Raw genomic sequence first — 17,052 nt, 5'->3', positions numbered from 1 at the left:
TAATACTTGGAGGCTGTATGAATATCCTATTCTCAAACAGACATTCACCCATGGTTTTAGCATCCATGGGTGATTCTTGCTTAAATTATTACTATACTAGTAAATGGTGACTGTTTTTGTTCCTGTCATTCTTCTACATTAATTAGCTGACTTTCTTCTGTAGAGAGGAACTCTCTCTCCCTCTGTCAATATTTTTTAAAATGTGGCATGGACTTCTGGATTCATTTTTAAAATTTATTGTGTTATGATTCATTCTTTCTAGTAGTCATTTTGATGTTCAGATTGTTCCAAATTTGAAAGTCCCTTTAAGTTGTCTGCTGTCCCCTTTTGGCGTATACCCATCTGGTCTTTGAGCACTTCCTTCTTATCACAAAAGGTCGTGGGGCTTCCTCGACTTTTCCTGTTTCAGCCCTGGAATTAGCCACTTATCCAAGGGCTCCACTCTTAATCATTAGATTGTTTTGCCTTCTAACAATTTTTTTTAAGTAGTATATCTTATTATAGAAGATTTTAGGGAAATTTTACTTAGAAAAAATTCATCCATGATCCACCTCAGTCCAAGGCACTGTGTGAACAGTTTGATGTGTATTCTTACCTTACTTTTTTTGTTTTTACATAGTTAGCTTTTAACAGCAGGTTTTATTTTGAGCCACTTTGTAAATTTTTATTGTTTCACAGTATAATGAATCCCTGTGAACCCATTTTGCAGCTTTAGTGATTTATCAACATATGGCCAGTCTCTTTTCACCTCTAACTTGCTTCTCATCTACTCCCCCAATAGATCTTTTTGAAGCAAACTTTGGTCCTATCATTTCTTATATAAATATTTTGTTTTGTATGTTTAAAAGATTAGGACTACTTAAATAAAAATAAATAAAGCCACAGTACCATTATTACACCAGTCAGCATCTCCTCTTCCCCAGTTAGCTCTTAGTTTTTTTAATGGCTTATTCAAATTAGGGTCCAAACAAGGTTTATGTAATACATTTGGCTGATGTCTTGCTTAAGTCTCTTTTAATCTGTTATCCTCCTCTTCTCTCTCTCATTCTCTCTCTCTCTGTCTCTCTTTGTTAAGGAGACTAGCTTTTTTCCTTTTAGAATTTCCCTCCTGGGTTTTGCTGATTGTATCCCTGTTCTATCTTTAAAATGTTCTAGACTATAATTTCTGGAAACTTCTACTTAGATTTGAGACTTGATCAGATTCATTTATTAAATTTTTTACAAGGGTACTTTATAAGCATTTTACATTTTATACTGCATCAGTTTGGGAGGTTACATACTATCTCGTTACCTTTCTTTCATGACGTGAAGATCAACCAGCGGGATCAGACTAATCCATCCACTGGAGAGCCCGGCTTTCACCTGACAGTGGCTGTTGATCATTGCCTACACCTGTGTTTTCGTTTAGGGTGTCCCTCAATGTTCAAACAACTTTTTAAATGATTAAAGTGGTATATGCTCATTGAAAAAAATCAGCAACATAAAAAAATAATCATCCCAAAATAATCACCCCAAACCCAACCCCTCTCCCCCTGAATTACAGTTGATATTTTGGTATTCAAGTATTTTCTTTCAGTCTTTATTTTGAATTCCTGCATAGTATTTTATTCTGTTTGAACACTGGGTTGTTTAAATTTTTTATTGTTATAAATAATGCGTTGATAAAATACCCTTGTCGTATGATCTCATTTAAATTCAGATGATTTTCTCAGAGTAGATTCCCAAAGTATAATTCTTGGGTCAGAAGATACAAGTTATTTTTAAATGCTTGATATATATCGTTGAATTGCTTAAATAAAAATTACAGCTGTTAAAGAAAAAGATTGAGCTATAAATATTATACACAAGTAGAAATATAAACTAGACAAGTGGCTGTTTTTCTAAGACCTCTAAATTATTCAATACCTCATAGACAGAAATTTTGTTCATAAAAATATAATGGTTCTAGACCCTTTATTTTTATATCCTAAATAGGAATTGTATGGTTTAGGGATTTTCTCAGTGTTGACTCTTCCCTTTGGCCTCAAGATAGGAGGCACTGCTAAGATATTTTTATGTGAGTACTTTTATCTTTGGATGGAAAGGTATTGAACAAGTCATGCTAACACTTCAGACGCGGGAACTAATAACTACAGCAGCACTGGAGGTTAAGGTCAAGAGCTCAACATTCAGGTGTACCTGTTGAGAAATGAAGCTTATCTCTAAACTTGAAATTACTTCAACTTGAGTAGGGGCGGGGTCCTCTGTGGCTTCTAAGCAGCAAAGAAAGCAGTTTGATATTGTACTGGCTTTGGAGTCCAACAGACTTGGGCTCATAGCCTAGACCAGGTATTTACAGGTTTGAGGCTTCTGAGCCCTTACTTGCTCATCTGTAAAATGGACTTAGGGATGCCTACCTTTTTTAGGGTTGTTTATCCTTAGGAACTATTGACATAATCATTAGGATTTTTGAGTTAGAAGCTGTCTGTAATAGAGTAAGATTATCAAGTCTAGTACCTGAGAAAACAATAAGAATTTATTTATTGAGTGGAATGAGGCAGATAGAGCCTTCCCATTTCAAGAGTTATATTCAGATCAGGCTCTAGAGACATTTTCATCTAAGTTATAAAAATACTCTGTTGTTCTTAAAGCCAAGAAAATACTCCATCAAACTCGTGGATAAGAAACTACGTTGCCAAGTTGATTCATTAAATACACATTTATATTGAGTGTCAGTTTTACGCCAGAAATGTGGAATTCTGAAGTGATGGAGAGAGACTCTGCTGGGGGAGATAAATAGGTAAAGCAATAATTAGAATGTGGTGTGAGAAGTGCTATGATGGATATGCACGTAGGGTGCTGTTCAAGTGCAGAGCCTGGGGCCTTCTTAGGTCCGGGAAGGCTTTTGGGGTTCTGCCACAGCTAATGCTGGGCCTGAGTTGTTCTTTGAGCAGTACGAAAGCAGGATTGGAGGGACTGAGACTCGAAACGGGGAGACAGGTAATGAAGCAGTGTCGATGGGAGTGGATAGATTTGAGAATCTTTTGGTGAGAGAGGGTCAGGCAGGATGAGAGAAGGCAGCTTTGGCTCAGGCTTCTGACTAAGCCCACTGTCGGATGCTCAACTTAGGGAGTCTCCCTGAATAATTCACAAGATGACTGTACTGTTTATAATGTATTATTTATTCTCCTTTAACTGACAGTCTGGTATTTAATTAGCACCTACTATAACCCAGCTACTGTGATACAAGCTGAGGATACAAAAGAGAAATCTGTGGTCTCATGAAGCTTACATTCTTATGGAGGAAATAGATGTCAAAAATTAAGAAAAATAAGGCAAGAGCAAGGGATAGAGAATGACCAGGGCAGGAAAGATTGGGGTAGGGGGATCATGAGTAAAAAGATTAAGGAGGACTTCTTGAGTTGATATTGGAATAGTCATTCCAGGTGAAGGGGATATGTAGAAAGGCCCCAATGCAAGAGCCTGTCTGGCATGTTTCTTAGTGAATGCGGAGGGGAGCCACAATGAATGAAGCTGGAAGAACAACAGGAAAGAAGAGAAAAGTGATAGGCAGGGGTCAGTTCACGTGGGGCTTTTGCACTTCATTCTAAATGTGACAAAAAGCCATTGAAGGGTTAAGAGCAAGGGAGTGGTGCAGTCTAACTCTGGCTCCTGTGTGGAAACCAGTCTGCCGGGGAGGGGCGGGGTGTGGCGCAGGAGACCCAAAGTCGAAGTGAACAGACCGAGCAGGAGGCCGTTGCAGTATTCCACGCAAGGGCTGATGCTTACTTGGATCACAGTAATAGCTGTGAGGTGAAGAAATTGTCCAGTTTGGGATGTGTTTTGAAGATCGAATCTATAGGATTTGTTGGAGTAAGAAAGAGAATACTCAAGGGTTATGCCAAGGTTTTGCCCCGAGCAGCTGGGTTAATGATGACTCCATTTTGGGGAATTAGGAGATAAAGTGATCCAGAACAGCCAAAAACCAGTCCACACTTCCTGATTTTTCAACTTACTAATCAGGACAGTGCGGTGCTGACATGAGGGTAGGTACATGGGTCAGTGGGATAGAATACGAGCCTAGAAGTAAAACCACACGTTTGCGCAGTTGTTGACAAGGGCATGACAGTTCAGTGGGTGGAAAATAGTCTTTTCAACAAATGTGGCTGGGACAACTGCATGTCCACATGCAAAACAAGTGCAGCTCTACCTTACACCATGTATTACAAAAATGGATCAGAGCCCTAAATGTAAGTGCTAAAGCTATGAAACTCTCTTAGGGGTCAACCTCCATGACCTTAGGTTTGGCAATGGATTCTTAGATTCTTAGACTCCAAAAGTACCAGCAACAAGAAAAAAATAGGTAAATTGTACTCCATCAAATTTTAAAACTGTTGTGCACCCAAGGACACTATCAAAGAAGTGAAAGAAAACCTACTGAATGGGAGGAAATACTTACAAATTATATATGTGTCTGTACAGGCCTAGATTGCAGAATACACAAAGAACTCTTACCATTCAACAACAGAAACATAACCCAACTAAACCAAAGGGATTGTATAGACTTTCCTCCAGAGAATGTGTACAGATGGCCAACAGGCACGTGAGAAGGTGATCAACATGGTTAGTCAGCAGTCAAAAGCATAACAAAGTAACACCTCATACCCACTAGGGTGGCTATTAACAAACACTCCAACCTGAAAATAACGAATGCTGGCAAAGGTGTGGAGAAACTGGACCCCAGGACATTGTCAGTGGGGGTGTGACATGATGCAGCCACCGTGGGAGAGAAAGGAATGAAGTACTGGCACATGCTGTAACATGGGCGCGCCTTGAGAACATGGGTTCAGTGAAGGCAGCCACTTACAAAAAAGGCCACATACTGTGTGATTCCACGTATAGGACATGCCCAGAAGAGGCAAATCCATAGATTCAGAAAGCAGATAAGTGGTTGCCTGTGTTGGGAGTTCAGGGGAAAATGGGGAATGAGTACTTGATAAGAACAGATTTATTTTTAGTTAATGAAAATGTTCTAAAATTGATGTGGTAATGGTTGCACAACTCTGGATATACTGAAAACCATTGAATATATGTGAACTATAGCGTAATAAAGTTGTTACATTGAAACAAAAAACAATGATGGCAGCAGAGTCGGGATGGGTATTGGAGGTGTGGGGACAGTGTGGGGGACAGTGGAGAAGATGTGAAAGAGCCTCTGGGAGCGCACAGGAGGAAGCTGACCGTGGGGACATTAGCACTGCTAGGCTGTACTGACGGGCCGCTTGAGATTTGCGGCCTTCGCTAGGATGTGAGCCCAGTCCGCACCGTTGTGCTGCCTAGGTAGGAACATAGATCAGGTCGGGGGCTAGATTTCACCAAGATTGGGTTTTGCTGAGGAGCTCAAGAGAGATTAGAAGTAAGTTGAGGGACTCTTCAAGGGAACTGTTAATGTGATAACCGTGAGATCTAAGTTAGGTAAGAAGGAAATTGAGGACCTGACAGGGTGATGGACACCGAAAAGGTGCGAGTCTGGAATAAGATGTGCTGGAGGGGCTGAAAAGTTGCTGGAGTCAGGGTGCTAGAGGGCATGAGTGGGGAAAGGCAGGTGGTGGTGACCAGAGAATGGAACTTCTGAAATTGATATCTTGCAGGTATTACCGACAGGCTCAACCATGGCTTCTCAGTGGAACCATGAAACATAGAAAATGAACAGGTTGTTCTCCTTTTCCCCAGGAGGGCACAAAACTGTTGCCAACCATTCTAAATGCAGCAGAGAGAGGTTAACTCATCACATACAGTGGATGCCTTTGGGCATTAGGCTTGCTTCTCTCTCAGATCCCCCTCGAGAAAGGCTGGGGTGGTATGATCCATAGGACTAGCCAAGCAGCTGAGAGGCAAGCGTAGGGGATGGAGCATACCTTAGGTTGAAACCTATAAAAACTGCAACTTCATATGCTTCAGTCTAATACAGTTGATAGATATTAAAATCACCAAGAATGATGGCTACAGTGGTGAAGAGAAAGACGATAAGTGATATGTTAAAATTTTCAGTGAATGGAAGGGAAGTGTGGGGGACCAGCAACCAGGAGGATAGGAGACGATTACTTTGGGGTGGGTAGCAGGGGTAACACGTGCTTTGTGCTTCACACTAGGTTTTCCCAGTAGACCGGAAGCAACCACGAGGAGGAAGAGGATATCTACCCCAGCTCCAGGTCAGTAGTGCTGCGGCGTAAAGAAGAAACGAGCCAGTACTGGAGAAGGTACGGGGAGAAGCAGTGTCCTCCGCAGAGGACAGGCTTCTTTCAGTGAGAGCAAGAACATGAGCACTTTCACAGGAGGCTGAGCACGAACAGGGTTGTGTCGATCAGTGACACGAATTCCAGAAGGCATTCCTTTCAAGAGTAGGCATGGACGACCGAGTCTGGTTAGGAGAGTCCCCCCAGATGACAGATTAGAGCCGTGTAGGGATGAGAAGCTAGGTGGTGAGAGAGGCCAGGGAGGCTTGAATTTCTTGTGGTGTCCAAGGTATTCAGACCTACGGCCTGATACTGCTGTATTAGTTCAGTCCTGGTTGTCTCCCAGAGCGGTGGTGCTAGCCAGTGGACCTATCTGCAGTGACAGCGATGTTCTAAATCTCTGGGGTCCCGTATGGAAGCCAGTGGTCACGTGTGGCTGTTGAGCATGTGAAATGTGGCTCATGGGACTGAGGAGCTGAATTTTAAATTGTATTTAATCTAATTAAGATTTAAATTTTAAAAGCCACGTCACTCAGAGTGGTAGGTAATTAATTCTAATGACAGCCTTTTTTGAACTGGTTTCTTACGGGAGGCCCGCAGCATTGAGGCAGGCCACGCGCAGGTGAAACGCACCTTCCCTTTCTCATTACATCCCGCTGAGGAAGAGCCTGGCTGGAGGAGAGACCCTTCCAACGGGAGTCCCCAAAAGTCTGTGGCCTCTGGTTGTTTTCTGCTGAGGTGGTTTTGAGGTTGAGGGGGATAAATTGAGGATACTAACCTCTGCCATTCTGCCAAGTCTCCTTTTTGTATATATAAGTTTTACTCCCCTCGAGGAGCCATTGTTTCCACTGTTAGTTCTGGGCCATGTGTTTTTATTTTCGATTGCTTGTCTTCGGGTTTTTGGAAACACATGTGCTGATGTTTACATAGTATGTATTGATAACTGTTCTGTAATGTTTTGGTTGTTTACTGTTCATTCAGTTTGTAAAAATTAGTATGTGAACCACTTAAGACTAATACCTAATCCACATTATAGACAGGCTGGTAAGTGCTTATTCTAAGGATGGGCTGAAATCTTTGGATAAGGCTAAGAAGTAAGTCTGGAAGAATAATAATGACAGTTAACCATTTGTGTTTGCTGCGTGCTTTCTGTGGGTTGGACACTCTTACAGCTTATTTGAATTATCTGATGCGACCCTTACCAACTCCCATGAGGTGGATGCTCTGTGATCTCATTTTGTAGGTAAGTCAGCTAATACACCGTATTTTGCCATGTGTAATGTGCTCTCCCATGTATAATGGGCACCAACGTTTTTTGCCCAAACTTTCAGGGAAAAAATCTTTCGTTTGCATTTTTAATCCAATTATTTATTTATTTATTTATATTTAGATACTTGTTTTTCATATTATAAAGGAATTTCAGCATTTATTTTTGAACGTATTATGGTACTAGAAATTTTATGTAACAATGCAAAAAAGCGCGCATTGTACATGGTAAAATACAGTAGTACTCAGGTTATTGGCCTGCAGCAAACAGCTAGTAGAGTCTCAGTTTGGACACCGTTTTGTCCAGCTCTGAAGTTGGTGTCCTTTATTCCGCTCAGCCCTGCTGCTTCCTTGTATCTTAGCAGTCCCTGGTGCAGCTCCTTAGGGTGTTCTCCATCCAGTGGTACAAAAAGGGCTCAGTTAGTGGACGTAGGTTTATAGGTAGCTGTCTCAGCAGTTAGTGACATCTTTCCTCTCCTCCATTTTGGTTACCTTGCCCTGGTGGTTTTACCAATCTGGTGTTACCCTCAGACTCCACTGTTCCCTTTCGAATTTTTGGCTGTTGTCACCAGCAGTAAGGGTTTCAGATTTCAGTTTCATACTGAACTCTCTGCCTGCAGCTACTTGAAGTGGCTGTCTCAGCCCTCACAAACCGGAGTTGGAGGCTCCGTTAGAAGCAGCTTACACTTTTCTGTTCCTTTGTAAAGGGTAGTGGGTTTCAGAGGGAAAAGTGGGCTGCAAGGCCCAGTCCAGTTCACCCTGGTCATAACGTTAAATAAGAGAATCAGCACACAGTTCCCAGCCACCGGCCAGGTCTCTCCACTCACTTACATTCTTTTCTACCTGCCCACTCACAACTTCAACTTCTTCTCTTCCCATCCTTTACCTTCTTATTTTTCAGGAGAGGCAGCCTGCTCCTGTAGAACATGTGCTGCTTTAAAGTCAGACTTGTGTTGCATTCCAGTGGGGTTTTGTTGTTGTTGTTTTAGTTTTGTGATTTGGTCAGGTTATTTAATATTTCGTCATCTATAAAATACAGATAATGATATATGCCTTGTAGGGTTTTATTTTAAGGATTAGAGATTATGTTTATAAGGTCCCTGGTACAGAGTAGGTCTTCATACAACAAGAGCTCTTTCTCCCGTTGAATCCGTTGCTATGATTTAATTTGGCAAATGTTTATTAGCATTTAATGTGTGCTATGTTCTGCTGGGGATGCTGAAGAGATCAAAACAAAACTCAGAATCTCTAAGTTCAGAAAGACACATGGTGTAGAGAAGAGACTGGCATACAAACAAATAACAGAACTGTGCTAAGTGCAATAGAGGTTTATATAAAGTGCTAGAAGCAATTAATTCTTTTCTAGCCCTGTCTGTGGAGTGGTTTCCAAGTATTCCTTTTCGAAAAATACTTGATAGTTAAGATTGGGGACAAATGGAAAGAGAGAGAGAAAAAACACCTCTTAAAGGTTTCTGTAATCTGTGAGGTGCCAACCTTTTAAGAATTGATTTCAGCAAGGCACTTGATGAAATCTCTCATGCAGTCCTTGTACATAAGATGGAGACATGTGGGCCGGCTGATAGAGGAGGAGGAGGGTTGGCGGTGGTTATACAACTATGTCGAGGATGTTTTTCTCTGGGAATACTTTATTTTTACTTACAAAATGTCTGGGTTGGAAGGAACCTTAGAAATAGATTGCCTGCTCTCTGTAATCTGATCTTTTTTTCTCCCTTTTAATTGCTAATTTCAACAGTATAGAAAGTATGTAGTGAAAAACATGCCTCCTTACTGTTCCAGTCACCAAGTGCCCCTGCCATTCTCGCCAGAGACAAGCAGTGTCTATAGTTGCTGGTGTGTACGATCTTGCTTCATTATTCATCTCTCTGTACACTTGGTGTTACAGTTGAGTGTGTGTGCTGTTTCCTGTAATACACTGTACCCTCCTTAGGACCCCTCCTCATAATTTCCTCTATCTCCCCAAATTACTTGCACATTGAAGATCCTCTATAAATATTTGCTTGACTAGGCATTTAAAAGAAACCTGGACCAGGGGGGGAAGAAGACAGGCTTCTCTGGTAACATGCCTCAGTTTTCAGTCCTTGGCCCTCTCCTTTAAAACCATTCCCCCCCTCCCCCTGTGAGTTGGATGGAGATGTAGAAAGCATGTTTGTCGTATATGCAGATGACACAAAGCTGGAAACAAGAGCTAATAACATCAGATGACAGAATCAAGACCACAAATGAGCCCTGGCTGGTGTGGCTCAGTGGACTGAGCACTGGCCTGTGAAACAAAGGGTCACTGGTTTGATTCCCAGTCAGGGCATATGCCTGGGTTGTGGGCCAGGTCCCCAGTAGGAGGCGCTTGAGAGGCAACCACACATTGATGTTTCTCTCCCTCTCTTTCTCTCTCCCTTCCCCTCTCTCTAAAAATCAATAAATAAAATCTTAAAGAAAAGAAAAAAAGACCACAAATGACCTCAACAGACTGGAATGCTCACCTGAAAAGAACAAGAACAACTAAAAAGTCCTGTGTTTAAGGGGGGAAAATACCCAACAATGTAGTTACTTAAGGATAGAATTAGGACACCTGTCTTAATAACATTTTATTTGAAGATGATTTGGGAAGGTAGGGGATGGACCTTAATTGCCTTTAAGCTCAATTTAAGCCAGTCAGAATTTTGACTGGAAAAGTACAAAATCTCCTTGGGTGCTGCAGGTTGGGATAGTACACATGAACCTTTCTTGGTGTGCACTGGGTCTTTAGATCTCATTAGCAAATGCGGGCATATCTTGCTGCTGGCAGTTGCAGTGCGTACGGCGACAGGTGCTGCTCTCTGTATTAGGAAGGTGGAGCTTTCCCAGACAGTGCACGTCTCCCGGTGGAATACGATTTTAAACTTTGCTTCTTCCTGTACATTTTCTCTTTTAAATTCAGAGTCTGCTGCCAACAGTGTTTCTTTTTCTTTTTTCTTTTTGTGTTGAAAGTGTTGACTTGGAGAAAAACAGACGCCCAGAGCAAGAGCGACAGTGGGACAGCTGCCCAGACTCCCCTGGACATTGAGAAGTAAGTAGGTTTGCTGTGTTCAGGGAGCTCCTGTTCACATGCCGCTGCTTAGACAGAATAGAGAGACCAGCTCCTCTCTTACCCGGGGTTTCTTTGGCCTGCCAGTCACTGTTCCCTTGGATGCCCAGCTTTTTTATTCCCAGTCCATGTCAGTGTGTGTGGCCTCTGTATATCCCTTTCTATCACCCTGAAAAAGCCTGCTGCCTACTCCAGTTCTGCATTGCTTTTAGCTTTGGAATCAGAGCATAAGTGAAAACAGTAAAGCTAAATTTCAACTCATCGGTTTGTTTTTTAAGATTTTATTTATTTATTTTTAGAGAGGGGAAGGGAAGGAGAAAGACAGGGAAACATCAGTGTGTGGTTGTTTCTCGAATGCCCCCTACTGGGGACCTGGCCTGCAGCCCAGGCATGTGCCCTGACTTTGGTTTGCAGGCCATCGCTCAATCCACTGGGCCACACTAGCCAGGGCAACTTATCAGTTTTTAAAGTGGTTTAGGTTATGGTGATTTAATAGGACACAAGAAAGCAAGAAAATGTGTCATACTTACACCAAACTAAGGATATTGAGTTAGGTTACTAATGTCTACAACTTTAATTTTGTTTAGCACTATCTGCCAAAATAAACTTTATTCCCTATAACTTAAAATATGTGTGTGTATATCTATATATGCATATATATGTGTAGATATGTGTGTATGTTTAATAGTTTATTATGTATAGTTAATCCCACTGTTTTGGCTGCATTTAACTAATTTTGAAATTAAAAAAAATTGTTTTCTTTGAATTTGTATATTGGTATTTGGTGTTTTGGGAAGCAGTGAGCTATTTTGTGATGTAATGATACAGAAGTTGAATTGCAAAAGGTTGGGCAATATAGACGACTTCCTTGGGGTGTGGGTTGCAGCCTGACTAAGAAAGCACATTCTGGGGGACTCGGGGGAGTCAGGTTGAAGTGCTGTCTCCCAGAAGTAAAGATGTTACCAACAGTCTATTAGAGCAGTTAGTCATTAGGCAGAAACACTTATCTCTGAAACACATTTTAGAGTTCCTCCCCAATCCAGTTGAGCAGAGCTGATCACTTGCTGCCTTCAGAATCCTACCATCGTGTGGGCATTCCTCTAGGACTGTGTTCGTTAAAGTGTATTGTAGTCATTTTCTTTCTTTCTTTCTTTTCTTTTTTTTTTTCTTTGACATTTCTATTTCCCTGGCTGGGCTGGTAGTTATTTGAAGATAGATACTTGCCTTCATCATGCTTTATTCCCCAGCAGCTAATAAAATATGTCTGAGACAGCAACAAGAGTAAAAGCTATTTGTTGAGCACCTAATATGGTGCACCAGCCACTGTGCTAGATGCTTGATTTACTATATCACTCTCACAATAGATGATAAGGAAGGTAGTTACTCTTTTTTGTATTTTTAATAAAGAAACTAAAGAGAAATTGGAAGTAACTGGTTGAGGTCATGTGGCCAGAACTGGCAAAGCCTGCCAGACTTGCACCTCCTCCCTGGTGCTGCTGTCCCTCACCCAGGCCCCTCACCCAGCGGGGATGAGTGGGCGCTCTCTGCTTCAGCCGTTGCAGCGTGAGAGACACACTCGTCCAGCTCTTCTCACAAGGAGTGCCTTCTCTCAGGCGATGCAGCCCTTGGCAGACTTACTTCTTCTATTTTAAAGACCTCCAGAGAAATTCTTCCTTAGAGTTCATCCAATTTCCCTTGCTGTAGTAATCGAATAGTAACGGCCAGAAAGAGAAGTCTAAGAAAGCAAGCTTTGGAAAGTTTGCTTTAGCTTCTTAAAATTAAGATGCTCTTATGAGTCAGGTAGACCTGGCTTCTGACAGTTACTAGCTATAGGACTTTGGGGAGAAAAGCACCTTAGTGGGGCTGGAGAATTAATTGAGAAATTGTATTTAAAGCACCTTCCACCAGTTCTCACCACAGAGGAAATAATAAATGTTCATTTTCTTCCTTTGTCCCCAGTGATTCCATTTTCACCGATGTCAAATAAACCTTACCTCAAGGACACAATACCCTCTCTTTCCACAAACTCAACTGTTATAAAGTGTTAAAAATAACTATGTGTATGAATTTATGCAGAAGATTCTGGCAGAACCACACGGTTTTGGTAACTTCCTAGTTGCAGTTGTAGAATTAAGGAAGTTGGCATATGGACAGACTTGTTTCACTAATCAGACAAGTTCATCTACCCTGGTAAAATTGTCATCTTGATTAAATGCTCTTGGTGCTCCCTTTTCTAAATTTTAACTTACCTTTGAAAAAACTGTTACACTTAATTTCAGAAGAGCTTGACAGAATATTTTATGTTTGAAGAGCAATCAGCATTGTTTGCGATAGAAAAGTTGATTTTATTGCCATCCGACTGCTGCAGCAGCAGGGCACAGAGACACAGCGAGGGAGAACCACTAATCACTGCGTCCTTTCGATTGTCAGCGGGTTAGTTTAATCGGCAGCCCTGCCGAGCAGCTCTGCACTGGGTGACATGCCTCCTCCCCAGAATAACTTAGAGACATAAACACACAATCTGAGATATGTCCAGGAGCCCAGCAGCAGGAGCACATCTTAAAACTGCTTTATCTCCCTTTCTTCTGATTGGCCAGGAATGAGAAGTGTTATCTCTGTAAATCCGTGGTCCCATTCAAAGAGTACCAGGCTCACGTAGACTCCTGCCTCCAGCATGCAAGGGGTGACCGAGGAGACGGGCCTGCAGGGAGTGGGGGCGCATGCTCAGCTGCGGCGGGGAAGCAGCAGCAGTGGCCGAGGAACCCGCAGGTGGGTGGGGTGTTCTGGGAAGGGCTGACCCTCCACAGTCCTGTTCTGGGTTTTTTCTCCCCTCCCTTCCTGCCTCCTTTTCTTCTGTTTGTCTTGAAACAAGATTTGTGCTTTTTAACATTTTTTTAGTGAAAAAAAATAATACTTATATGTTCATTGTGGAAAATACAGAAAATATTTTTAAAAGTGAAGATATTGAATGTAAACTATCATTGAAAAAATGAAATTTAAAAAACATATGAAGAATTAGGGAAAATTCCAGGTTTTTTTCCATGCATTTTTAATGTAATTGGCACCATGCTGTATTTGTGTATACACCGAACATTGTAGCATAAACACCTTTCTTATTTTTAAACTATTTTTTAAAATTACTCTGAATGTTTGTATCACACAGTCACGTAACTGTTCTCATTATAGGACATTCAGGTTCTTTCCATTTCTCTATTATAAACCTGTGTTTAAAACATTAATCAGTCTTTGTACCAGTCAGTGATTACTTCCTTAGAATAGATTTCCTGAAATGGAATTCTTACAGCAGTGGACATAAACATTTAACAGTCTCCTGAAACACACTGCCACATTGCTTTCCAGAAAGGTTCTTCAGTCACTCCCCCGGCCAGGAGTCGGGACCAGCTCTGTTGAATGCTCTGTGTGCCTGGTCTGCGGAGGCTGTGGGGTCTGGCCCCTGGTCGTTGGGAAGGGGGATATGTTTTCTGGGCTCTGTGATTGGAGATTAGGAAGAGCAAGTCTTGGCTTAGAAATCAAAAATAAAGCAAGAGCTCCATTTTCCAGGCCTAGAGCCACCAGTGCACACTGAGAAGACGAAGCCACTGTCCGTCAGGACACAGGGGCCCTGTGTGGGTGGGGCAGTTCCGAGGTGGAGGTTTGCAGCTGGGCCTTATAGGTGTGTGCTTGGGCCGCAGAGCCAGGTGTTTCTTCTGGCATCCCTGCCCCTAGAAGTTACCTCAAAACTGTTCCTTTTTATTTTAAATCTCTCCAAATCTGCCATAGGCCAAAGGATCACATTGTTTAACGTGATCTGGGGGGAATAATTTGCCTTTACTCTGGTATCTGTTCTTGGATAATACTGGCATAAAGATGTATTCTCTTCATCCTGGTTATCTTTTTCACTTGTGCACCCTCATTTATTAGAAAGCAAAGGCCTCCCTGGAGGGATGCCTCCACACCTCTTTCTCCTGGAGACAGGTGTGGTCTGGGCTAAAGAAGTCCTGTTCCAGATTTTCTGCTATGAGGTAACCCTTCCCTTTTGTCTGTTTATCTCTGTCACAGGAAAAAGGACGCAGTGAAGGCCGACTCCTCAGTCTCTTAGACCAGTCTGAGCACAAGACTGAAGGTGAGGACTCCAGAACCAGTTTTCTGGGCTTCTGGCTGAGGCCTTCCAGTGTAAAGGACCTCCGCCAGCTCCCTGTTTGTTGGAGTTAAGTGGATGCACATTTGACCAGAGTAGCCAGCCTTTGAGACTTGGTCTGGGCCATCTCTCCCTAAGGGAGATGGGGAGATAGCCTGTCTTCAGCATCATGCATTTCATTTCAGGTTTTATAAAGCCTGTTGAACTGGGGAAATACATTTCCAGATGACGGGACAATGAAACAAGCCCCAAGTACCCTCTACAGGAGCAGGTGTGGAAAAGCAGACATGCCGACATTACTGCCTCCTCCTAATGCTTTGTGCTTCATTCATACGTTACCTTGAGCTTAGTGTCCAAACCTGTGCTCCTGAGGTCTTATAGGAAGTAACTGTGTCTCTTCGTGCCTAGTACTTAGGGCGCATAGAGTAGGTTGGTTACGTGCATTGCAAAGAGTAATGCCAACCCCACAGACTGTAAGGATTTTGTCTAGTAAAGCTCCAAACATATATCCCCTGGCACAAATAGGCCCTTGATCAATGTTAGCTGCTATTATTACTGTGGTAGTTGTTCGTTGCTATTGTTAAAATTCACTAGATGCAAATGGAAGAACTTTTTCTTAAGCCTTTCTGATGACTATGAAAAGACAGCCTCTCTGAGCCCCTTGTCCTGCTGCCTCTAGATCAGCAGGCTGTGATTCTCTGCAGGTGGCAACTCCTTGTTCCTTGGGTCCAGATTTGAAGTAGGTTTATGCAGAGGTCATTCATTCAAAAAAGTGTTCATCTCCCTACTTCTGCAACTGAGCCTGTTGGATGCTAAATGCTAATTCCATTGGTGTGGGGATTGGAGCTGAGCCCCCTGGATAAGTTCAATGAAAAGTGGCGCCCAGAACATAGGAAGCACACGATCAGTGAGAGGTGGTATGAGTACGATACTACTAACAACATTACTACTTCTTTTCTCCTATTACAGATGCAGAGATAAAGACCAAGTCTTCAGAAACAGTGGCCTTCAGGTGATTGGGGCGTGCATTGACATGTGGCTGTCCGCAGTTCTAGAAAAGGACAGGCTGGTCCTGGGTGTCGTGTATGGTGTGGTTTTCAAACTGTAGAGGGTATAAATCACTGTGGAACTGTGTGACCCCTCTGTGTATACCTCTGTGACACCCTCATATCTGGGCCAACAATTGGAGGGCGGCTCAGTTCACTTACTGTGTTAAAACTAGCAAAGCAAAAGCTGTTTCTTACTCTTCTCTACTTGTCTGTCCCCACCCAATCATGGTCCTCTGACTTGGATTTCCAGCAGCTTGGGGTTTTGGGTCTGAATCCTCATTCCCTCACTGTCCAGCTGTGCGGCTCTATGTGTATGATTTACCCAAAGTCCTCATCTGTAAAAGGGGAATGATAGAACTTGTCTGGTTGGGTGATGACAAAGGTTATGTGAATTAATAATACATGTAAAAGCCCCCCCTTCAATACACAGTGCTTATTAGTGGTGAATATCAAAATATGAATTTTCCCCCCTTCTCTCTAGGGTGCCCTCGCCAGGGATGGAAGAGGCGGGCTGCAGCAGAGACGTGCAGAGTTCCCTTGCACAACTCGACTTAACGGAGTCTCCCATCAAGTCTTTTGTTTCCATTTCAGAAGCCACAGATTGCTTAGTGGACTTTAAAAAGCAGTTTACTGTCCGGCCAGGTAGCCGGACACGGACCAAAGCAGGCCGAGGAAGAAGGAGAAAACCCTGAATTTCTAGGGTCTGAAGGCTGACAAAACCATGAGCGGTAGTGGTGGCTGTGCTTACTAAGCCCTGGTGGCCCAGTGCACTGCTGAGCACGTTGTAGCCCTGCAGCCCCGCTGCGAGCGCCCACTCGGCGGCCCGGTTTCGTGTTTTCTCTGATCTGCCGGCCTTCGGTGTACAGTGTTCTGTTTTATAACAGCCTGTTTGAAATCACTCCCAGGTGAAAGAAAATTTAAATATATTTATCTATGTTTGTATGAAATCTTATTTCAGTGAGATGGATCTTCCTTTTTCCCATCTGTGGTACAGTGTCTGGGGAGGGGTAATTTTAATTGTGGGGCTAGTTCTTGGACATAAATGACATGTTTCTGAAGGACTCTTTCCGGGTCTTTGATATACGGCCTGTATTCGCTGAATGATAGAGCCTAGTTCCAGACACCGCAGGATTATTCCCTCGACCTTTCCTGACAGCATTCTGCAGGGTGCCTGCGCATTGGGCCCTCCTCCTCCTCACTCTGCTCTCTCTGCCGTTCAGTGACCTGCTACTTTATCTCGCTGCCTCGCCCAGTTATGACTCTCGGCCAGAGCATAAGACCTTTGAGGGGCACGTCCTGCCA

The 17,052-nt window shown here is 42.8% G+C and overlaps 1 protein-coding gene across 1 annotated transcript in view; it reads left to right on the top strand.

The window, feature by feature from the left end:
* UIMC1 (ubiquitin interaction motif containing 1) overlaps window positions 1-16,674 on the top strand; it is an 87,489-nt gene extending 70,815 nt beyond the window's left edge. Inside the window, exons 11-15 of the mRNA XM_053912534.2 lie at window positions 10,467-10,545; window positions 13,161-13,332; window positions 14,623-14,686; window positions 15,671-15,713; window positions 16,232-16,674. Of these exons, the coding sequence (XP_053768509.1) occupies window positions 10,467-10,545; window positions 13,161-13,332; window positions 14,623-14,686; window positions 15,671-15,713; window positions 16,232-16,442 (569 nt within the window). The 3' untranslated portion in view covers window positions 16,443-16,674. The remainder of the gene's footprint in view (window positions 1-10,466; window positions 10,546-13,160; window positions 13,333-14,622; window positions 14,687-15,670; window positions 15,714-16,231) is intronic.
* The last annotated feature ends 378 nt before the right edge of the window (window positions 16,675-17,052 follow it).

This window comes from Desmodus rotundus, chromosome 10, assembly GCF_022682495.2.
Source record: "Desmodus rotundus isolate HL8 chromosome 10, HLdesRot8A.1, whole genome shotgun sequence".
NCBI classification, from domain to species: Eukaryota; Metazoa; Chordata; class Mammalia; order Chiroptera; family Phyllostomidae; genus Desmodus; species Desmodus rotundus.
Note: the sequence above shows the minus strand (reverse complement) of the source record. Positions and strands in the feature narration are given on the sequence as shown.